The sequence below is a fragment of the Larus michahellis genome, chromosome 5 (genome assembly GCF_964199755.1).
Source record: "Larus michahellis chromosome 5, bLarMic1.1, whole genome shotgun sequence".
In the NCBI taxonomy this organism is placed as follows: Eukaryota; Metazoa; Chordata; class Aves; order Charadriiformes; family Laridae; genus Larus; species Larus michahellis.
In genome coordinates this window covers 70772892-70796913 of record NC_133900.1, presented here as the reverse complement: position 1 = coordinate 70796913, position 24022 = coordinate 70772892, and the positions used below count along the sequence as shown (strand labels likewise).

At 36.2% G+C, this 24022-nt stretch overlaps 1 protein-coding gene across 5 annotated transcripts in view; it reads right to left on the bottom strand.

Annotated features, from left to right (window-relative positions):
• The window catches only part of WDR19 (WD repeat domain 19), a 47629-nt gene that overhangs the window by 19331 nt on the left and 4276 nt on the right, over positions 1-24022 (bottom strand). For 2 of the 5 annotated variants that reach the window (XR_012587089.1, XM_074587826.1), the window contains exons 5-27: positions 21610-21725; positions 20927-21042; positions 18759-18839; positions 16733-16845; positions 15280-15453; positions 14014-14084; positions 13179-13351; positions 12967-13081; positions 12145-12251; positions 11606-11728; positions 10139-10288; positions 9449-9596; positions 8730-8934; positions 8007-8166; positions 7293-7403; positions 6908-7017; positions 5763-5820; positions 4721-4867; positions 4533-4615; positions 3037-3120; positions 2170-2316; positions 1625-1749; positions 93-205 (exon numbers count right to left, since the gene is read on the bottom strand). Coding sequence is in view for 4 of the 5 variants with exons in the window: in XM_074587826.1 (XP_074443927.1) it covers positions 93-205; positions 1625-1749; positions 2170-2316; positions 3037-3120; positions 4533-4615; positions 4721-4867; positions 5763-5820; positions 6908-7017; positions 7293-7403; positions 8007-8166; positions 8730-8934; positions 9449-9596; positions 10139-10288; positions 11606-11728; positions 12145-12251; positions 12967-13081; positions 13179-13351; positions 14014-14084; positions 15280-15453; positions 16733-16845; positions 18759-18839; positions 20927-21042; positions 21610-21725 (2830 nt within the window). In the remaining variant the exon portion in view is untranslated. Of the gene's footprint in view, positions 1-92; positions 206-1624; positions 1750-2169; positions 2317-3036; positions 3121-4532; positions 4616-4720; positions 4868-5762; positions 5821-6907; positions 7018-7292; positions 7404-8006; positions 8167-8729; positions 8935-9448; positions 9597-10138; positions 10289-11605; positions 11729-12144; positions 12252-12966; positions 13082-13178; positions 13352-14013; positions 14085-15279; positions 15454-16732; positions 16846-18758; positions 18840-20926; positions 21043-21609; positions 21726-24022 lie in introns of those variants that run through there. The other 3 variants (XM_074587827.1, XM_074587828.1, XM_074587829.1) reach the window with 3 other exon arrangements.

Genomic DNA, 24022 nt, shown 5'->3' with positions numbered 1-24022 from the left:
ACTATGAACCTCCCTGATTTTGAAGTATTGTTGAATTTTGAACAGTTTCTATGAACGTTTAACTATCACTGTTTTAATCTTTAAGTACTGACCCGTCCGTATTGACCGCACAGCAAGAAAAATTTTCCCGCCTGAAAATGCTTCTTTTCTCCTTCAAAATACAGTGCGATGCTCTGATAATCTTCATTGGTAGTACTTTCAGAACCTGCAACAGATAGATAGCAATGACAATAGAGTATTCTTGTTAAGTAAGATAAAGGCCCTGCTGAAGGAACAAATTCCTATTCTACTTTTGTTTTTTTCCACTGACATTCAAAGAAAACAAAAGCCAGCTTGACTCAGATTATGTCTTATATGTTTTTTTTTTCCTACTTAATCAGACTAAATGTCAGACATTAGGAGCTAATAATGCAGTGAAATAATTGTTTTCATAGGTTTTGCACCATAATGGGACTTCTGGTTTTTTTAACAGACATAATAAAATGATGTAACTATGACCTACTAACGAATTTTCCCATTATGTCTTGGCAACAATAAAACAGAGCAAATGGTTATGAGATTATCACCTGAATTATTTTCACAGTTTAAGAATGTGCCAGTATATCTGTATCACACAGAGCAAGACTACCAGGACCAATGTAACCATGTGGTAGCAGGGAATACCACTTAGTCTTCTAACCAAGACTCCATTTTACTGTACACATCTAAAACAAAGACAGCCACTACTCCAAAGTTAGTTTTAAACCCTTTTTCCACCCACTTAAATTGCAATTTGAGACACCCTATTTTGGGTAGGAGAGAAGGAAGAAAGCATAAAGAATAGTAAAACTACTGGGTATTGTGGCCACCTTGCCAAGCAGCCGCACCAGTGTATCACCAAGCTAGCTGTTGCCAAGTTTTTATAACCTTCATAACAAGAATATATTTTTAAAGGAAGAGATTAATTAAAAATATGACATAATTTGGTAGACACCTTTGTGGAACTGTTTACACAAAGAATGGTGCCTGACACAGGTGAAACATATAAAATTTATTGCAAATTGACAAGCTGGCCACTGACTGACTTGATGGTCTGAGGTAAAACTCAGCTTCTCATTAAGACCTCCTTTTTGTCTTTCACTGAGACAAGAGGAGGTCACGAAGGGCCTTAAAGGGAAAAAAGGAAAGACAAGTGACATACACATGTAAGAAAAGAGCTGGAACCATGAAAAAAGGAAAAAAGGGGATAAACCCCAAGAACTGTACCAGTAAAATTCTCAGTTTTGGAAAAGCACTATTACATATATCAAGGTTGTTCCTCAACACAAGAAACAGATTCCTCAACACAAGAAAATAGTCTAGACAAATGCTTTATCTCTATGGATAAACAGAAAAAGCTCTAGCACAGGTAAGATTTGAAAACAACCTAGACTGAAGACCATGGGAGATACTTAAGCTGAACGCCAAGCCTAGTTTGTAGGCCTGAATTAGACACAGGTTGCCAAATCTGTCCGTGGTGACTGGAAATGGAGAAGGCTGGGAAACAGAACTTCACACTCCTTGTCTTATAATTTCAAATTGGTCTAAAGCAATTAAAAGAACAGCAAAACGTATTGCAAGCAAACTATTAACCTGGAATACTCACTGATGATATCAGCATAAATCTCCATCTTGTTGTGTTGTTGAGCTAATGTGAAAGCTTCATTATTGCACTTGGACATGACCAGAAACTGGATGGCAGAACCATAGTCACCAAGCTGCAGAAAGAATCTAATCAGAATGAACAAATTAATACCTTAGTACTAATTAGCATAATGAATACACTAAATGTTTTAGGGACATATTATATTTTGTTGTATACAAATATGATTTCTAATTTATTTTATATCTCAATTATTTTAAATAGGTTGCTAAAATTAACTTGGTGTAAACAATAAAGCATGGCAACTTTTATCATTGTTTAAACTTATTATTTCAGATTAACATAACTTTAATCAGAAAGTTTAAAAAAAAAAAATCAGTACCTGCTCAGCTGTCCAAATTTTAAAGAATTCAAACCAATAAAGTGAAATATATTGTCACTGGCCAAGTACCAATAACCAGTCTCTGATACGTTAGCAAGCTTTACCAATTTCCAACAGGTATGGCCTCTTTCACCCTTATTTTTAACCTGCAAAATGTGATTGTTACCTGGCCACCATCTTTGCTCCATCAAGAGACTGTGTTTCTCTCACAATATTAACAGCCTTTTCAGGATTATTAAGGTGATCCAAATATAGCCGGATTACACAGTCCCATTGCTTTGCATGCTCATAAGCTACCACAGCTTCCTTGTACCTGCAAAATAATGGTTCTATGTCAGTTTTTCTAACTTTTAAATAACTCTTTATAATATGATGTGAAGACACATTCCTACATGATGCAATTGACACAAAGAGTCCTTTTCTGTTCTCATCAGTGCAAATATTTAGCTTTGGTGCTGTTTCATATTAGAAAGTATCATTATTCTGAAGCACGTTTACTTACAGGTAAGGACTAATAGAAACTACATTCTGTGATTAAATATAAATTTTGGGCTTTAATTTCAGCCAATAATTTCACGTTATTCAATATTTTGCAAGTGCAGCCATTAAGATGTAACAGTAATTTGGTTCTAGAATGAAAATATTTCTTTCATGATTACTCTCCCTTTGAATGACCTTTAAAAAGCTAAGGAGTCGTTAGAAAACAACTGAACTTCAATGCTCTGCTAAGTGCAATATTGCATTGGGTGCAGTACTTTAAACTTTCAATGATTTTTGTTAAAAAGATATTAATGCTTAGACAGGAAAAATTAGAAACACATCTCTGACACCAGTGGAAGGTCCTTGGATTACGTTTAAAATCTTTACACAACACCTTAAGTTTATGTATTTCAGAACCCATTTTCACAAGGCTATTTGATGCAAAATTTAAAGTCTCTCTAACTTATTTTACAAAAAAATTAATGCATAATAATAATAACAACAACAATAATAATACCATGATTTATAAAAAAATACAAGCATTCAAACGCACCTGCCATCTGCTTCCTTGGCTTTTGCATATTGTAGGTGAATTTTTGGAGAGGAAACGTAAGCAAGAAGTTCACCAACCTTTGCCCTGGAAAGACAAGACAATAGTTATTTAACCAATGTATCTGGCTTCAAATTTTCTCCAGTAAAACAGGCATATTTACATCAACACTGAAAAGGAGGCTAAAAAAGAAGTAACTGAACATAATGTATAAGCTTTGAAGGCACTTAAATATTTTCAAAAAGCTGCACTTAAGAAGTGCTGCTTAAAGAAGTACAGTATCTCCTTTGAGATGTACAAGCGTAAGAAGTGCTAGACCAACAATTCTCTAATTAATCTATAGAAGAAGCACAGTATTAAAACCGTAACCTGAGAGAATGTGCAAAAAAGTACAAAAGACCACCAGAAGAGGTGCAGTTGTGATAACTCCCATGATGGCGTGCTTAAGGCCATAGGTTGTACAGAGGATTCCAGGCCATTAGAATCAGATTCTCTGAGCGACAACATCCATAACAGCAGAGTGTGGAGGAACACAGAAATATGTCAGTCCTCCCATAAATCTCGCTTCAGGAGTTGCACACAGTAAAAGCCAGCAAACTCAGCAGTGGGCCTTAGAAGACAAGGGATATGAGAGGCTGACCTTAAATCTCACCTCTCTGCTTAAAAGATAGAGCACTCTCCAAACTGAACTTCCTCCTGCTACAGTGAACAAGGCTTGTACCTCCCACTTTCCAAATCAAGGCTATCATTATATGCAAGCTACCCTACTTAAAGTGTTCTTTTGTCCGTTCTCATGCCACTGGCACTTCTATAGTGGAATCAAATTTTCCTTTGTAATGAACATAATATTCCAATGAAATTTTTAGAGCACTTGTATGAAAGCGGAGGGGTCTTTCTGCTCCAATCAGTTCTTAATATCAGAAGTCCATAAAATGTGATTAGGCAAGAATTAAGCCCTTAAGTCTCAGTAAACTGTACTTTTTCACTGGAAACTTGACAATAATAAGATTTCCTTAAAAAAATGAAAAATGTATTGAACATAATGCCAGCAATTTTGACTACTCATGATACAGACTCCATTTGAACCAGTAACTTAGATTCATTTCCAACTGCCTGAATATTCAGTCTCAGCTATGTATTTTATAACTGAAGAAAATTAATGAACTAAACAGTAACTACACAAATAAAATTACTAAATTCAGTGCATGCATGTGCACGTGTACATGCACACAAAGAACTCAAAACTGCAGGTAACTTCAAACATAATACAAAAAAAAAAAGAAAAAATGAGGACTATCTCCCTTTTACGACAAGACTATCTTTAAAACAACAAAAGCTTCTGAGAGAACTCTGTTCTTGTTTAACCTTGGGGGAGGGAACAATGAAATCAATGAAACATTATTAATGAGACATTTGTGGTATTCAGAGAATCGTTCATTTCCAAAGAGCACCACAGCAAGTCCTCTGAAATACGACACTTCCCTGAAACCTGTACTTACCAGTTTTTACACCGGATGTATACTGATGCTGCCTTGTCATAATATTGTCCTTTTTCATACAGCTGAGCAGCTTCTGAAAATTGCTACGATATTGAAAATCATTAAAATATTATTTCTAAATTAAGATTGCAAATAAATAGCTTAAGGAATTCACATATTCGGGTTTAGCTTTTAATGCTTTTGAATACCTTCATACTCTCCAGAATAGCTCCACAGTCTCTTTTTAATAACCTACTGGAATGTTTAATGGCCTGGTTTACCCCTCGACGGATATCTCCCATTCGAATGGACATTTGAGCCACTCCAGCAAGGCAAGCTTCATCATGTTCCTGGTACTGGCAATCAAATGAAAAGCAGTAACCATAGGTTATACATCAGAAATACCAGGTCAGAAAAGCCACAGTAACCAACCATTGAAACAAATTAACAAAACATTACATGGACTTAGTTAAATCAATTTTTGCCTCAAAATTCTTGCCTGGCTGCAGCTGTCACTTATAGTTTCTTTCTTAGAGTTGCCTTTAATTTTTACATTTCACTTACAAGATTTGTCCAGACCAAGCATACATGAGAAGAATCTGTTTTACAGACAGCTCAATTCTACTCTCCTCTTTCCTCCAAAACCAACAGTAGAGAAAAAGAGAACAGAAGCAGGATAATTCCTTTGGTGGTTTTTTTTTTGTGTTTTTTTTTAAAGGTAGTAAGGCCACTGATGTTTCATCAAGTCAAATGGCTTGAATTCAAAAAGCACTGCTATTTCCCCTATTATGTTCCCCTATTATCATTTAAGCTGCTTCACAATAGACATTTTGCAAATATTACAGGAAATAATGCCAGAATAAGGGAGTATCTACTGAATATTTATTTTCTAACACAATCCTTGTCTGCCTTTATACAGATAACAATTCAGTAAAGAAGAACAGAAGGAATAATTAAGTCTTTTGTTATAACAACGAAAATCCTAGCAGTATTTTCTCTGACATTTGCATGTCTATTATGAAACTGCTCAAATCATAAAAATCTAAGTCTAGTTATGCCATGTTAATATACGGCTATTCTGCTTTATACCTAGAGAAAGCATCATTCTGTATATTAAAAATAAGAGAAGTGCAAAGACTACTATCCCAAAAGCAATGAATAAAAAAATCCGAATTCAAATGAGTCTGAAACATGACAACTTTAACGTGCAGTATGATAGTACAAACAGTATCATTACTAAAAACGAATTACCTTATTGTTTCCAGTGATTCCCTTCTCATAATGTGCCAGAGCGTTAACATAATCACCCCTAAAAGAAAAATGGAAGTTATATGGAAGAATATTTGTAATGGGAAGAGATGGTTACCTTCCTACCACACAGATTATGCACATATCTGTCTTGCTTTAGGCATAATGACTCCATAAAAGGATGTGAAGTATGCAAAAGATGTACAGGTACACAGTATGTCACAGCACTTCCCGTGCATTTTATCAAGCTGTTAGTCAAAGAGGCAGTCCATCTCAGTTTCGTTATACTGAGACCAATCAACCTCCGTTGAAAGACAGGCAACAAATCTGTCTGTACAATACACCTCAATAATTTCATCTCTACTTCCACATTTTTCTGGAAGATAAATGAAACTATCCTTCTAAAATTATTTAGAATTTTTGCAACATAAAAACGAAGGCAATTTTTTCTCCCTAAGTACATTCAGAACTCAAGTTACAGATGGTTGCAGTGCTTCAGCTGCCTCTGTTCCCTTCTTTCTGTGACCAGCAAGTGTCCTCTCTCAGTGCTGGGGCACTGCCAGGGGAGAGGAGTTCTCTAAAAACGCTATTAATAGATAAGAGTTTTCCCTCTTGGTTTAGACATTAAGCAGACCAGGTTTCATCTGGGAAGAATTAGCTATAAAATAGACTTTAAAATCATGGCTAACGGTTAAAACCTTCTCTCTTCCAGGGACTGGCAGCCTTGAAATTTAAGACTCCTCTACCTAAAATACGTAATGAAAATGAAGCCTACTGGGTATTTAAAGACAGACAAAAGGCAAGGTCCTCATCTGATGCAAGAAGCGATAAATGGCACGAACTTTCTCTATTTTCCAAGCACTTGCCTGCAACAAAGTATTTATTTAGTAGATAATATTATTATATAGCGGACCTACCAGTTGCAAAGAACCCAGATACCCTGAAATTAATCAAAAGTAACTATTATTTGCTAACATATGTCTCTAGCATGAAGTATTCTTTACAAAACTACTCTTCATACTATAGCTGAAGACCTCACAGAATCCTCTCTCAGCAATGCAGTCAGCTGAATTAGCTCAATTCTATGTTCTTCCAGTTAGCATGAGTATTGGTTTATTCTTATACTGCAACTTTACAGAAGAACTTACGTGAATTCAAGCTGCATTGCGTATTCCTTCGATATGAAAGGGATTTGGTCTGGGGCCAAGCGCTTAGCCAGCTGAAGTGCACTGTCCCAGTGTTGCAAATCTTTTCGCATCTATTAACAAAGAATAGTAACATTTTCTGATGCAACTATCAAATTCTGAATTCTAATATGGACTTTTATTATTCTAAATATAAACATAGAGCTAGTGTTCTAGAAAGATTCAGACAATTTGAGAGAGAGACATTCATCCTAAAAGAGTGTCTGTCGGCCACACAATAGCAAGAACATAACCATAAAAGGGCAGGATTATCAGAAGGTAAGATATTCCAACACTAAGGTGGAGATGAAAACAACAGAAAAAAAATTTACACATCTTAAATGACTACCTCAAGTGCAGCAATAGGACAGGAGGACGCCAGATATAAATCCTGAGCCAGATTAAAATCACTGGTAAACATGGCAAGATGTCCTGCTAAAAGGTTGTGGTCTTCTATTCCCTGTAAAAAGATGTAATAGATGCAAATGTAGTCCACAAGAAAAAAAATATTGTTGTAAGTAACATAATCTAGTAAGCACAGTGAAACAAAATATCCTGACATTTTACAACCATGTATATTGGATTCTACAAACCAGAAAAAGCCCTCACTTTCTTATTGGAGCTCAAAGCCACTAGGGCTAACACTGTCTAAAATCAGCAATTTGCAGAAGTATATTTTTAAGGCACTATTTCGCGCCCACTTTCAGATGTATAATTGCAATTTGGATGTTTGTTTTTTTTTTTTTGTAATAATATCAGGGCATTAAACATTTTCTCAAAAATAAAAAGGAAAAATAGCCTCCAGATGCCCGAGACATGAGTATATTCTGCTGCTCTCAAGCAAAGTTTTGCATTCCAGTAGAGACTGCAACCACTTCAGGAGAAAACCAACCAAGACTTAAGTGGTTTGGACACTTTCTCCTCTATAACTATTAACTCTCTTGAAAATAATTCACCTTCTATTTTAAAAAAAAAAAAATCCCCACAAAGATAAGAATTTGGCAATTCTTAAAGAAGAATTAAATCACCATATTTCCTCTCTAAAAGGGATTTTACATTTTACCTTTATTTGCTCTAGTGACATCACCATCCCAGCATTACCGAATGTCCTATAAACACGTATTGCAAAATCCACCTCCATATGATGTAAGCAAGCTTTGGCCAGCTCATTCCAACTGGACTGGTCATTCAGAAGCCTGCACACCTCCCATGCTTCAGAAAACCTACAGAAGGTAAAACACATTTAGAACTAGTATTACTCATACCTAAAATTCCCTCTCAACACTTTTTTACTAATACTATGGTAGGGAAAACATAAAATGCATTTACTTCTAAGCCATGGAGAGAAAGATGTGTCAGGAAGAAAGGAGAAATACAAATGCATAACTTAGGGTTCTGTTCTGTTTCTCCTGTTTCTACGACACTTTTTCAGGAAACCATCTCCTTTCCCTACTCTGGCATTCTTTCCATTATACTGATTTTGCATTCTCCATTACAGCAGGAGAGGAGTATGCAAGAGGCACCTTTAGCCAGTTTTGGAAGGGAGCCACTGTCATAGAACCCTGAATCACTCTTGAAAAAAATTAGTTTAGCTTTTACTTGACAGTGGAAAACAAATAAAGCACCACTGGGTCACTTATTTCGCTCGGTCTGCATACACAGCTACATGGACTCCTGGATCAATCTAATTTATCAATATTCAGCATGACATTTTCAAATCACCAGGATATGCTGTATTGAGAAAGAAGAAAACAATTTACACAATATAATTAAAACACAGATGTACCTTTTCAACATTAAAGTCTGAGTAAGCATTTGTGTCAGCTCATTAGGTCCAAGGTCTTTCAAATTGCCAAGGAAACTGTGAGTGCTTAGATAGATATTGTTTGTTTTCCCACTCTGAGTCTGACAAGTTAATTCTCCATTATACAACAACAAAGGTTTATAGGAAAAGGGGACCTCTGTGCCACCTGCCAAAATAATCTTGGATCCTAGATTCAAAGATTAGGAAGAAAAGAAGACATAATTTAAAAAAAACCCTACATGGTAAAAAGTGTAGCAAGCAGTGACAGCTGAAATAATTCTAAACTATTAAGGTAATTCTCCAAATGTTTGTAGGTAAATTCCCTAATGCTTCTCTGTCACAAATATAGAAATTGCTATTATTACAAATTTGGTTAACAGGGTTAAGTGAATACAAGTTTTGTCACCCTGATCCTAAGATTTTCTCATGAGCATTTCAAAATACAATTGCAGCACAATGTGTAAATTTCAGGCAAAAGATTATAATAGCAAGAAACTTAGGGAGTTATGATCAAAATGCCTTGTTGAAGCGTTACAGAGGCTTACAAAGCAACTAGTTTTCTATTCATCAGTTACACTTAAAAACTTCTGGAGTACTATTTATTTTTATATGCAGTTATGAACATAATTAAGACAAACTCAGAATATGTTTTACGTTATTAACTAAAATAGTGAATAAGTTTTAAAAATCGTTTACAGTACCTTGAATGGCGTCCTTATGAAAAACATAAGTGTACACTTTATCATCATCAAAAGCAACAAAAACGCCTTTATCCATTGGCCAGTTTTCCCACAAGATTCCTTTAATAGTTGGTGAGAAATTTGGAATCTCATATAATCTATCATTTACCTACAAATAATGCAAAAGTAAGATTACTAGCAAGTGGCTAAGGGGATAGACTAAATATTAATACCAATTATGATTAAAAACAAAAAAAGAATAGAAGTAGTGCAGAAATATGAAAATTGTATTAAGAAAAAGTTTTCTTATAAGCAGTGACTCTGAATAACATAATAATTTAATTCATAAGGGAAGTAAATGGTGAAAAAGCACATTAGATGAATGTTATTTACTTTTCATAGAAAAAAGGTATGGGGACAGGCAGTGAAAAACTGTCAGTGCTTGTTAACGGGCTAAAAATATCTGTATTTGAATACACAAACACATTTCTGAAAATGACTTATCAGGAATTTAGCATAATGAAATTGTCCTGATCTAGTATGACAGATTTTATTTCCTTACATTACCATTAAGTTATCTTCAAGCCTCCTTGGCAACTTCTACCAGCATACACCTTGGAGTGACAAAACCTTCGTTCTTTATTAAAAATACTATACAGTTGAGGAGCCTGCTTGTAAATATAATTGTATGTGTATCCCACACAAACTTACTGGACAATAGACAAAGCCATCACTTTTGTCATCTATGAAAGCCAATCTGGTTCCATTGGGATCTGGAAAAATTTTTCTCACACTGACAGGATGCCGATATTCATTCACATATTGCCAGTCTTCAATGTAGAAATAATGAATAACTCCAGTCTAATGAGAAATAACAGAAACGGCTAATAATGACATCAGTAAATGGCAAGTAGATAATTAAATTGGTTGTAGTTTCTCCCATTTTAGGGTGCTGAGCATAAAGACTGTTTAAAGAAAAATACTTCCAGCTGTTTTTTTGGCTTCCTTCTTCATTCACAGATGGTTTTGGTTTTGGACAGGATAGGAAAACTTGAGGCTTTCTGGAGGGTGAGGAAAGAAGCTGGAGTTTTGAGGGGGTTTCTATTGTTTTTGTTGTTTATCTCACTCTGCTTTGTGGAGACAAGCTGCATTTACTGTGCAGTTCTCTAAACAGGGGAAATGCCTGCATTGCTGCTGAGCGAAGCTAAATGTTCAAAGCTGCCTCCAAGGAAGAACCACCAATTCTTAAGAACAGATATACCTAATTCGGGAGGAAAACCCAATCAAACTGTTTTATGATTAACACTACCTTTTGATCAGTGTTGCACAAAGAACACTGAAAGTAAAAGGCGGCTTTTGAATTCAATTGTAAAATTCGGACACATCAAATTGGTCAGTTGCAAATTTAGTACTTCAAATTTATCAGTACCAGTTTAGGTACTGAGTACTCAACTGCTGCAAAACCACTGAAGTTATTAAGCCAGTGATAACACCAGAAATAGTGATTCTGCCTTTCCTCTGGAATACTTCAGTCTGTGCCACAAAGAGCACAATACTACAATGCCAAATGTGTCCTGTATTCCCAGGGCCAGAAAATACTAAAAGCAAAGAAGCTACCCCTCAGGCATAGGAAAATCTCCGGAAAAATCCATACGCATATTCAGATCCTTCTTCAGTGCCCTCCTAATTCCTATCTTTGTTGAAACACCTAAGAAAAATTCTCTTTGGGTAAAGGCTTCCAATAGTAAGTCAAGACTTTATGCTATCATACTTGTTTACCTCATTACCTTTTTGTCCACATCAATCACATCACCTAAACTAACAAATTTGCAAGGCAAGTGTTATATTTTTTTCTTATATCTGGAAGACAGTTTGATGGTCAGCCCTCTCACTACTGTGACAGAATTAAATTCTGCTATTAAAATCAGTGTTTTGCAACAAATGCTAGTAAAAGCAAAACTTAATCTTCCTGCCAACGCATCTCATACAAATGCAACAGTAAAGGTAATTGAATGCAATTTTGGCTGTATTTGTTCAAAGTTTTTGCATAGAAAATAATCCACTCTAAACTTCTCGGAAGCACAATTTTTTTGCTAAAAACATGAGTAATAATCCAAATAATTAAGATAAAAAAATATTTCATCTAAAAAGATCCTTAAAAACAGAAGTAATACTCACATCTGTACCATATATGAGGAAGTCACTAGTTAAAGCATGGCACAAAATTCGGTATTTATCATCATCTGCTGGGAAGAGTCGAGTTTCTCGTTCTTCCTGAGCATCCAAACCTCCACTTTCTATCTAAATAATAAAGAAGAGAATGAACTGAAAAACTTCATTGTTAACAATCACGTATCACAGTTTTGCCTGTATCAAACTGTGAGGAAATGAATGAAAACAAACTGCACGTGCATCTTTTAAAAGCCCAGTACCTGTTTCTGTCATGTTCCCACAGAGACTTTTAAAATAAAACTTGTTAAACAGCTCACTCAGGAAACACTTTTACTTCATCTGTTGTAGACTAGGTTGTATTTCTAAAGTTTACAGGAACTCAGCTTTATATTTTAATTAGGCAGCAAAAAATTTCTAAAGAATTTCTAATTTTTACCTCTGTTAACTAGAGATCACTCCATTTTCTCTCATTTTTAAAATTACATTAACTTGTTCAGCTTAGATCAACTCATTAGTTCAGCACTCCAAATTGCCAGAGCTCTTACCATATGCAACTGGACTTTACCCTCAAAGAGAGCAGCGGCATAATCGGAATTAAGGTGCATACTTGCTACTGTCCCCAGGTACTCCACATCTTTAAGCTTTTTAACATCTAAAGGATACAAACAGAAAAGAAAAGGTAAAAATATTTTGATTTTGTGTAGGCCTTCACTCATCACCATCTAAATTTGCAGTTGACTAATCAGATGTGAAAAACTCATAACTAAGCAGAGAGGGGACAAGTCATGCTTAAGAGACTTTCTTAGCAGTCAGAAAACTGGTTAGAAAGTACAAGAGAAACTCTTGTGTTTTCACAGTTTTGATTAATTTATTATTAGTCAAAAAAGATGATGCTTAGAGAGACAGGAAACCTTTAAGTCCACTGTCTAAAATTTGGACGTAGCATAACCAATTTTACCTTACCCCATGCAAAGAACATGAACACCTACCAAACTTAGAATTTAAACCCTCATATAGTCACAAGGTACTTTGCCAAAATTAGTATTTAAAGACACGGTCAAATAACATCTCTAAACCCTAAAAGTCCTTCATTGGTTAACAACATGATCTGAAAAAAAAACAAAAAAGAAACATTCTACGTTTCATTACCAATACCTTGAACCTGAAGTTTTATTTCTATTATTTACTATGCGTAGTCATAACTGCTTCAGTTTGTGAAAATTATTATCTGGTCTTAACAGGACCATATGGTAATTCAGGTTATTATTGTACAATGGGAAACGTCCAGAACTGCTAAACACAATACTGAATTCATAAAACAAGGCACAATGATGCAGTAGTTTTAAGAGAACTAAATTTATGCTTACTATTCTCTCCAAGTGCATAAAACCAAGCCCGATTGTTCATTCCTACAGCCAAATGATAAACACCAATAGCAACAAAACTGGGCTCTACTTCAACAGAGACTGTGACTGGTAGCTCCTGTAAGAAAACAAAACAAAATAAAACAATTTTCCTCCACTATTAATACTTACTTTACTTATATCTAATGAAGTTTAAAAGGAAGAGGTTATCATACTCTCTCCACGTGATTTGCTATCGTAACTTCAAGAAGCGAAGTGAGGTATGCAATCCGAGTACTGCAAGCATCTCCAAGGACTGGAAGCTTCGTCAAGAAGACATGGAGGGAACCTCTTCGTGTAGATACTGCCAACAACTGTCCATCATCTGTCCAAGCCAGCTGATCTACACCTAAAACATTCACAAGTTTTTTTTTTTAAAAAATCATTCCTTTTTTTAACTACTAAAACCAAGAAACAATTAATATAATTCCGAGATTAACTGGAATCACTCAAACCAAACCCGTAATTTACTAATTTAGCATCTTCCTAAGAGTGAAGACTTGAAAATAACTGAAGTATTTACAGACACTGCAAGAGGAGATAATGGTGGTAACTCATTACCCAAGAACATAGTCTTGTAACAATGTTCTGGAAGCCACAGGCACTAATCCTGTATATCAGGATGAGAACAGATTAGGTATCGTATGTTAGCACAAGAGATGCTAAAAAGCACAAAAACCCCTCATCCACCAAAAAAAAACATGGAAAGAAGAAGAAACCAGTTCAGTATATTATTTTAGTAATCTGAATATACTGTATTACAGATTCAAAAAACCAAAATACCAAATATTCTGAGAGCCGTTCTTCTCTGAACGGAAAAAAAAAAAATATGTTGCCATTTTGCTATGGGTCACCTTATAAACACAAGTTTGGAAAGGAGGAGTTTATGATAAATTTTATATTTACACAGGTTTTCCAACACCAATACTTTCAGTCATGTAAAGTCACCATCAAAATTCTGTTTTACTTATTTTGTAAAAATTTCTATCCTCATGGAGACTGTTAACGTACCTCTGTTTTCATCATCCAAATTTATTATGGCATACATTTCTCTCAGGTCTGACAGATCATGGATTTTAATGCTAAAACAAAATAAACAGTCATTCTCACTAATATAAATCTCAGTCATCATAAACTGTAAGAAACCCAACCCAAGCCAACCAAGACAGCCTAGTGGAGCAAAAAACAGAGCGCAAATGCAAAATGCTTTCCGTTTCCTGAAGAGCAACACATGCTCATTGTTATCCATCACTCTAAACAATTTATCACTATGACTGTACAAAAAGATTTGCTCAGAGAACTAAAATTTGAGGAAAAGGCACAATTCATCCAATTTGAAAGAACTCAGGGCTGGGAAACATGCAATGTTATTCCCACTGTTACAACACAGGTTAGGTTAAAAACGCATTCCTGGTGGACAAACACTGCTTGAAACACAGATGGAAAAAAATAGCTTTCAATCCTGCTTCACATAAAAAAGGACAGAGTGAGAGTTTACTTATGCTGTCATGTTACTCAATATATGCTAAAGAATCCCTTAAAGAGATAATACTTATTGTACAATAGCTGAAGTGCTTCAAGTTGCACTGTGTTTTGCTCAGTTATACCACTCTTGATGTGCAAGTGTCATAAACAAGCAGCCTGTGAAGGTCATAGAACTGAGGACACACAGAACAGTCTCCTACCATCACTCAGCTCCTTTTTCCCCTGGAGAATTCAAACATTACAGAATCAGGGAGTAGAAGATAAGGAGCTAAAGGAGATACTCTATTGTATGCACAACACACTTTGGAAAAAGTACAGTCTCTCTAAATATTTTTTTCCTTAATTGCTTACACATTTATACTTTTGTCTAGATTGCAGGTAAGACCGAACACCAGGGAGGAGGATATTAGGATATCAGCACACTCAGTACAGCTTTAAATGAACTGTTCTCCTATCGCTAAGCAGATGGTTATGTCCAATCAATAAATCACAGTAAAGAAATTTGGTCATTTTTGTAGCCAAGTAACATAGCAGAAAAAGAGAATCAAAAGGAATAAACTATACTAGAGTTTAATTATTTGCTTGTTTACAATTATTTACAATAAAGTTAATTAAAATTGCAGACATTTTGGTCAAAATTAGCTCCTCCTAACTTTAGGCAGAGAGGCAGTTCCACACAGCAATTCATCTCACCTTCTCTGCGCTGACTTCTCAGGGAGCCTAGCTTTAATGCCTAACAGCTAAAGTTATGCGAGATGAATTCCATTCTCTACGTATAAAATTACCACTTACCAATTGTCTCCACATGATGCAGCTTTGTTTAATGACTGTGATATAGCAATGCTGCTTAGATTATCCTTATGATTATGCGCTTGAAAGATTTCTTGACCTATCTCACGAATGTGTGTAGAAATGACCACAAAACACCCTCGTGAGAAACCAATCATAATGTAGCCATCACCATACCTGTTACAAAAAAAGCAAAATTAAGAAAAGAGATCTATTTATGCAATATGCAAAACGCATTTCTTTCAGACTACTGGAGTAACTGTCAATGTCACCCTTTAATTGGAAAAATAATCAAATAATGGGAATTTACAAATAATGTAGAACAATATAGTATCAAATAGATTAAGGGAAAAACAATCAAAGATTCTTAAAAGATAAAAACATGTTTGAACAATCAAAGATTCTTAAAAGATAAAAACATGTTTGTGCCCAGAGTTTACTCATAAGTTGTGTATATTCTCTCTTCTGCATTCTATAATACCACTTTCAGCAAGCTGAATATATGGCAGTGATGCCAGGTGAAAGACCTCTGATATCTTCATTGGCATAAGTATGACAGAAGATGGAAACTTCCATTTCAAGTTTCTGGCTGACATGGTCCCATCAAAGCTATGCTAAAAATAATAATGGCAGTACTTAAGGCATACTACAGCAAACACAGTGGATTTACCAAAGCTATAACCTGTATTTGTGAACAGATAGTTTGTTTACTTTTCATAGTGTCAACCAGAAGTAACGAGGTTCAGGCAGAAAGAGTTACAGCGCGTAAGGATGAACTCAAACAATATCTCATCAGCTTAGTTGCAAAAAAATAATTGCAAGGAAAACAGCCCAAGTATGTCTTGTTGGACATGTTATGGATTTTCTTACACAGTTGTAGCCTATGGGTGTAAATGTCAATTCCACATTGACGGAAAGGACATTTAAAGACAAGGTGTCATGATTCAAAGATATACAAACAGTACAGCTATTTTTTGGGTACAGAGTTGAAACTTCTAGATTGGGATTGCCTCAAAGGAACATTACCAATTGGATTACGTAGCAGGGAGGCTACCAGAACTTTGCACAACTTTGTAAACCAACTAGCTGAAGGATACATCTCCACCCCTAGCTCTTTCATCAGTTACTCAGCCAAACAAAAAACAACCTATAAAACCCTCAGTTTAATCGACTGTCAGGACAGCAACAGTATTAAGTGTTCTAAAGCTGGGCATACCAGCAGCGATTATATTTGAGAATACTGCTTTTTTATAGCCATTGAATTGTCAAGTAAAGCAATTACAAAACGTAGGCTTCTTTGTGTTTGGAAAAGAATTATTAAAAACTCTACAATACATCCAAGAAAAATCCAGTGTAAGCAAGGGATATATGATTTCATTTCCAGCATTTATCAGAACTACCGGTAAAATCTTCAGCTTGTTAATACTAGAATGGTTCATTAAGAAATTCTGCTCACCATCTGTAGGTTACAATACTGCCGTAAGGCTGCTGAAATTTCAGATCAATCGGGTTATCAGGATCATTCAAATTAAAAAGAAAGAGAGTCTTCTTGCCAACCACTACACTTACCTGCCAATGAATGAAAAGGAAAATTAACTCGATAAGAATGGCACCACTTTAAAGTAAGGCCCTACCTCTTCACTAAAAGATGAGATTTAGGATTTTCGAAAATACTTAAGAATTCCATGGATCTGAATTCTGAATCTTTATCAACAGTGGAAGAGATTTTCAGGATATTCCCCTTGTGAGCCAGAGGTTCACGGATCTAAATGGAAGCCCAGCAGAACACATACCTTAAATTCAAGACTTTTCCCTAAAGCAGCATTAAGTCAGTTCCATTTCCTCAGAGGAAAAGGCAGCAGGTAACATGGAGTTATCCTGTTCGACTACTCTCACTCAAACTATGTCTTTTCTGATCCACAGAATTTTTATCCAGGAGGCTGAAGGAAAGACTAACACACAATGCTGCTATCTCAAGTAACTTGCTGAGATTTCAGACAGAAAGATAATTCCAAAAGAAACAGCCTGTTCAGTGTATAATAAACATGCAATATTTACAGTTCGATATCAGCCTAGGTGAGTGTATTTTATTTGATTAATCCCATAAAGATGTTGGACTTCATAGTGGAAGACAGGCTGAACTTTGGGGGGTTTTTTAGAAGACTGTTTTTGTTACTAGAATGTGTGTTATTGTCAAGCAAAAGTAAAACACTCATTTTACAAAAAGCAAGGAGGAGCAGCTTGTTTCACCATATTCTTTGACAAATGTACTCTGAAGGACTATTTACAAATTGATTTTACAGTACCTTCTGTTCCAGCTCTCCTTGTCTGAAAAGCAGACAATGGTTTATTCCTAAAATAAGAGCTGGAAGAATTAAATACAAAGCTGGTATTTTCAAACTGAGGAAAAAAAAAGACATATGTTGACCTAAAAATCCATTGATCCAGAATTATAAACTCAAATTTTGATCTATAATACCTAAATTTACCCCCAATGTTTTCTGCCTTTTAAAACAGTTTGCTTATAATTCCATTGAAGCTTCATGATGAAGTATTTAAGAAATACTATTTCTTAAACTATTCTAAGAAATTACAGGAATTATTTTATGTTGCAGTGCAAGATGTTAACTCTAGAACTTATTTTGATTACTTATTTTGATCCAATTTGCAGGGTTGGTTTTTTTCCTCTGATGTCATAACTAACAGCCTGGAAGTGATCGTTATCAAGCCGAGCCCCTCCACAACAGACACCTAGACAATAAATGCTATGTGGTTTAGAGCTGCTGACAGACCATCCAAGCACAAACACTCAGAACTGCACAATTACAGAGTGTTCCCTAAGATTTTTACAGCAAACTTGAGAGCTGTAATAAAAAACCTGCAAAGCCTAGGCTATCGCATACCCCAGGAAGCAGCAGCAGAAATCATGGCTGAAGTCCTCAGTCCCTGCATTTTCAAAATATGTTAATTAAATTTCCCTAGGAAGCAGAAAACATTTCACTCCATGCAGAGAGGCAAAAAATTCCTACAGGTCCTTGACAATGTAAACATGGGGAAAAATTCTTTCTTGACACCTATACTCCACAGATTAAATGTGACTGTGAGAATTTAACTATGTTGCATAAGTGCTCCGTTTCCATCTGCCACATTGCCTATACTGTTCTATATTTATATTGTATGTATTTTTTTAAGTCCCTGCACACATCTCCATCTATTATTTTGACTACCACTGCAAAACTGCTCTGTTATCTGTCGTATCGCTAACCACTGCACTTTTCATGAACACATCATTAATGAACAAAGGGGTATGGCTTTACTTTAAAGGAAATTTTGGAAACGAAAGAAATAATCTTGAACACCCAATGTTAAGTCTAGGAGGGAAAAATGGCTTCCTGGACCACCCTGCCCCCACCAGGGTTGCCATCAGAAACCCTAAAACATCAGCTTAATGCTTTTTGCAATATTTTGTATTGACTTCTTACTGTGCTTTCCCTGGTTGATATTCTTTCATCAGTCTTCATAACTGAGAACTGCATATCACTGGGATCTGAGCTCACTGAGGTCTGAAAAAAGAAGTTCGGATTGAGAAATCAACAGTTAACGTAGCAAATATTGATGATAAATAATTGCATTATTCCTGCCCTGTATATTTTAGTGTTAAGGATAGATAGATAGATAGATAGATAGATAGATAGACAGACAGACAGACAGAGTTGTTATTGCGTTTAGTACCAAAACTAAGGAAAAAGTTGGAGAAAACAGTTTGGATCATAATGACATGTTATCACAGAATATACTGGAAAAAATATCTAGAAAACAGTTAGAAACACAAATCCAAATAGAGGATGACAGATCCAGATGAGGAAGAAGACTTGCAAGATGATATTATCATAGAATCATAGGGTTGGAAGGGACCTCTGGAAATCATCTAGTCCAACCCCCCTGCCAGAGCAGGGTCACCTAGAGCAGGTTGCACAGGAACGCGTCCAGGCAGGTTTTGAATGTCTCCAGAGATGGAGATTCCACCACCTCTCTGGGCAGCCTGTTCCAGGGCTCTGCCACCCTCAAAGTAAAGAAGTTCCTCCTCATGTTTAGGTGGAACTTCCTATGCGCAAGTTTGTGCCCATTACCTCTTGTCCTGCCCCCGGGCACCACTGAAAAGAGCCTGGCCCCATCCTCCTGACACCCACCCTTGAAGTATTTTTAAGTATTGATAAGATCCCCCCTCAGCCGTCTTTTTTCCAGACTGAAGAGACCCAATTCCCTCAGCCTTTCTTCATCAGAGAGGTGTTCCAGTCCCCTAATCATCTTGGTAGCCCTCTGCTGCACCCTCTCCAGCAGTTCCCTGTCCTTCTTGAACCGGGGAGCCCAGAACTGGACACAGTACTCCAGGTGCGGCCTCACCAAGGCAGAGTAGAGGGGGAGGATGACCTCCCTTGACCTGCTGGCCACACTCTTCTTGATGCACCCCAGGATGCCATTGGCCTTTTTGGCCACAAGGGCCCATTGCTGGCTCATGGTCATCCTGTTGTCCACCAGGACTCCCAGGTCTCTTTCAGCTGAGCTGCTCTCCAGCAGGTCAGCCCCCAACCTGTACTGGTGCGGGGGGTTATTCCTCCCCAGGTGCAGCACCCTACACTTGCCCTTGTTGAATTTCATAAGGTTCCTCTTTGCCCAACTCTCCAGCCTATCCAGGTCTCTGTATGGTGGCACAGCCTTCCGGTGTGCCAGCCACCCCCCCCAGCTTTGTGTCATCAGCAAACTTGATTATACAGACAGTAGTAACTGAAGCAGTACAAACAAGGTCACTCCAATGCAAATTCAAAGAAGGAAAAGCAAGAATAAGGCATATAATTTAAATAAGCCTTGCTTAGGTGTCTGCTGTCTCAGCTACATTGCTTCTACTACCTAAGCCAGCTAGTTTAAAGCACAGACAAACCCTAATAGATTTACTAGGGTATTCTTCTCCAATGGTGATCCTCAAACATACAGATGGAAGCATATGAAATGAACTATGAAAGACTTGTTCTTTGAAAATCATGAGTAAAAAACTGTTCATTGTTAAAAAAGTGAATTATATTATTTTGCATATTATGCAGCAACTGTCATTTCTTGGAAGGACTGTGATGTGTGTAAACAAACAGAATGCTTGATTAGACAGTCTGAGTGTACTTGGAGGAAGCACTGGAATCATCTTCTCAAGAATGCAACGGAGGTCCAGCCTAGCAGTAATTTTTGCGCATCAGAGGCAAGATCTTTGTTTAACCAACCTAAAGCAAAACCAACACTAAAAGTGTATCATGAAGATCTTATAAAGTCATGCGAGAGCGGTCCTGTGCTGCTACTGGGGAAGTCAACATAAGACTGCACTCATAGGATCCTCTTGTAACAGTTACAGATCAGGATCAAGGATGAGAGAGAAGCATGTTTAGGCAGGACCACAGCAGAATTGCAGAGACTCTAATATCATACATCCCATTGCGTAACAGAGAGGCTCAGATGGTTAGATGTGCCCTCATCCTACATGAGTTTTCCCAAAGACCCCTTGTCCTTGAAAGCAGTAGGACTGAAAAGGCATAAGCTCCTGGTCACTTGGGAACCAGGGGTATTCATGTACGCCTTAAAATCAAATGGGGGTTATAAATACTACCTGTCTTATAGTATCCCCTTCCTGATTGCTTATAGTAATCATTTTGTCTTCGCCGCCTAGAGCCAGAAGGTTTTCAGTACTCCAACAACCACAAGTAATCCGCTTAGTGTGCTTACCTGAAAAAGAAAGAAACCTATATAACACAAACGAACAGAACCACAAAAAAAATCTGGGATGGAAATATGCTCTATTTGGCCACTCAAAGACAGACTGTCAGAATGTGGAACAATTTATCAGAGCAGTTACAAATTCAAGAGTAATTTTTTTTTTTTCTAAATCTACTACTCCCAGATGGAAGTCTTCTGACCTTAAAGGAACTTGCACAACCCCTGTTCTTCCATGTCTTTGCATCAAATTTCTGGGGACTCTGCTATATCCTAAATCTTTCTGCCCAGAGGTACTCTAAGCCAGTACGAAAAAGTAATTTAGAAACAAGAATAACCACACAAATCCTTTGCAAGCTGTAAAGCAAGAAAGGTAACGCAAGTTTCCCACGAGGCAGTATCAGGTACGTGTACATATATTTTTAGCTTACTCTGGTAAGTACAACAAAACAGAAGGTGCAAGTTGAGTATAAGCATGTTTTTGACTTCAATGTTCATACACAGAACTAAAAGGAATTTAAGTATATTAGCAGAATTCCACTTTCACATGTGCAAGCTTAGTTTCGAACCAATGCATACCAAGAACAGGAATCTTGCGAGAAGTCTGCCGGTTATATATAAGTAAGTTTCCCTTTGTTGTTCCAACAGCAAGTAAAGTTCCAACTCGAGACCATAATAAGAAAGACATTGCATCCCTAAAATAAAGAAAAATTTTACTTTGTATAGTAGAGATTCCTTTCATGTGCTTACATATAAAAACGTTTTGCGTATTTGTTTTGAAGTTCTATGAATACAGAAGCAGAATTTTTAAATTAAGCAAATGTTCTCTACAATGAGTATCAGAATTATTTAAGTGTGCACAAAATAGTGAAAGTAACAAAAAGTTGCATAAGGTAATGTAATAAGACTTGTACAAATGGAAATGTGTCTGCGAACATCAACAGTCTTCAATGGAATCATGGGTAATTTGGACAAATACACAGCTTTAAAAAAATCTCAAAGATACCACCAAGGTATGTGAAATTTTCCAATCACTTTCTGCATTTCATTTTTGTACTTCAATAATCCTATGAATTCAGTCAAATGCAAGTGAATAGGTCTAGTTCTAGTCAATGTAATAAGAAAGTTAGACATTTTATCTTGAAGTTTCAGATACAGCAAGGCCTATTCTGGTGTATATTTAAGGTTATACAGATAAGTACTATAACCCGCATTTAAAAAAAAAAGCCTCTTAAGCAAAATAATTTTAATTAGAATTTTCTAATTAGTGCAGTTATTTCCATCAATGCCTCTCCCATCCTTTTAAATTTTACTGTAAGCATGCAATAGCAATTTGAAACACATTTCAGATATTAACTGACACATGAAATGACCTCCAATATATATTTGGTTTGCATGTGAGGAGTTTTGTTTGTGCTTTTCCAATTTCAGAAAGAGGAAGACACCATAAAAGCCTGATTTTATGTCTTAGTTTATATGTCTTAGTGCTCAAGCAGTAACACTGTGACAAAAGAAGGATTAGGTACTTAAATTGATAAATACTGTTCTAGCGAGATTGCCTCCAGTAAGCAATTTACCTCAGATATTAGAGAGAAAGATCATGAAGCAACTGCAATAACCACATACTCCATTCTGATAAGTACCTTCTATGCTCTTTTTTGCTTGCATACTGGCAAGTTACTCTTCCTCCCAAAATATTTGTTCACACATGAAAAGGAGGTACAACATGGTCTATTCCTTCACACAACATAATGCGTATAGACATCTTCATAAATTACTTTGATTATATAAATAGCTATAGTTTAAAACTGACCTGTCAAAAAAACCCCAAACCACTACTTGGAAAAACTTAAAACTTTTACCAAAAATTTAATGCCAAAGTTGATGTATTCCACCAGAAAAGAAGATTATAAACAATAATCGTTACAACTTCTACGCTAAAAAGTCATATTGTTGATAATATATAATAACTAATAAATAATGACAAAAATGTAACGACTAAGAAATAAGTGAGTACTCCACAAATACCTAAACAGGATGCCTATATAATGCTATATATAAATTTAGACAGTAGAAAGAAGTAACCACTTTAAATTTCTCATTTGTATGTACATCATACATCATCTTTGTAAACATGAGGAGGAACTTCTTTACCCTGAGGGTGGCAGAGCCCTGGAACAGGCTGCCCAGAGAGGTGGTGGAGTCTCCAACTCTGGAGACATTCAAAACCCGCCTGGACGCGTTCCTGTGTAACCTGCTCTAGGTGACCCTGCTCTGGCAGGGGGGTTGGACTAGATGATTTCCAGAGGTCCCTTCCAACCCTATGATTCTATGATTCTACAATCATTTGCTTGTTTTGAAACTGTTTTCCAACATGTGACTTAACGTTCTACCGACAAACAATCTTCAAAACATAACTTCATTAAATCACGTATAGGTTAAGTCATTGTGTATTTTGTGCAAAGTGGCAAATCTTTTACTTTTGCAGGAGTGGAATAAATTGCACAGAAGTTATTTTTTGTTTCAGTACAGTTTAAGTTCAGTTTCAATATACACTTACAGGATAACAGGCTGTAACATATGGAAATATCCCATAACCAAATATCCAATATTCCAAATTAATTTTACAAAGCACAAATTATGGAAAGATGGAGTATTTCCATCTTCAAGACATGGAGTTTTCAATCTAAATCTGGAAAAAACCACCCTTGCGAAACAAACATAACCCCATAACATAACATAAATAATTTTATTTAATGGATAAACCACTCCAATTTTAGTACCTTTGACTACTTAAAAAAACCCAAAAAACAAAACACCAAAACCCCACCCAAAATATACACAAAGGAAATTTAGAAATGAAAGGTTAAATCAGAAGGAGTGTTTGTCTCAATTCAAGAAAATAAAATAGCGGCAGTATCCCAAATTAGCTGTTTTTCTGCTCAGGTGAGTGCCCTAACAAACATGGGACAGATTCAGTTCCGCTCTCTTT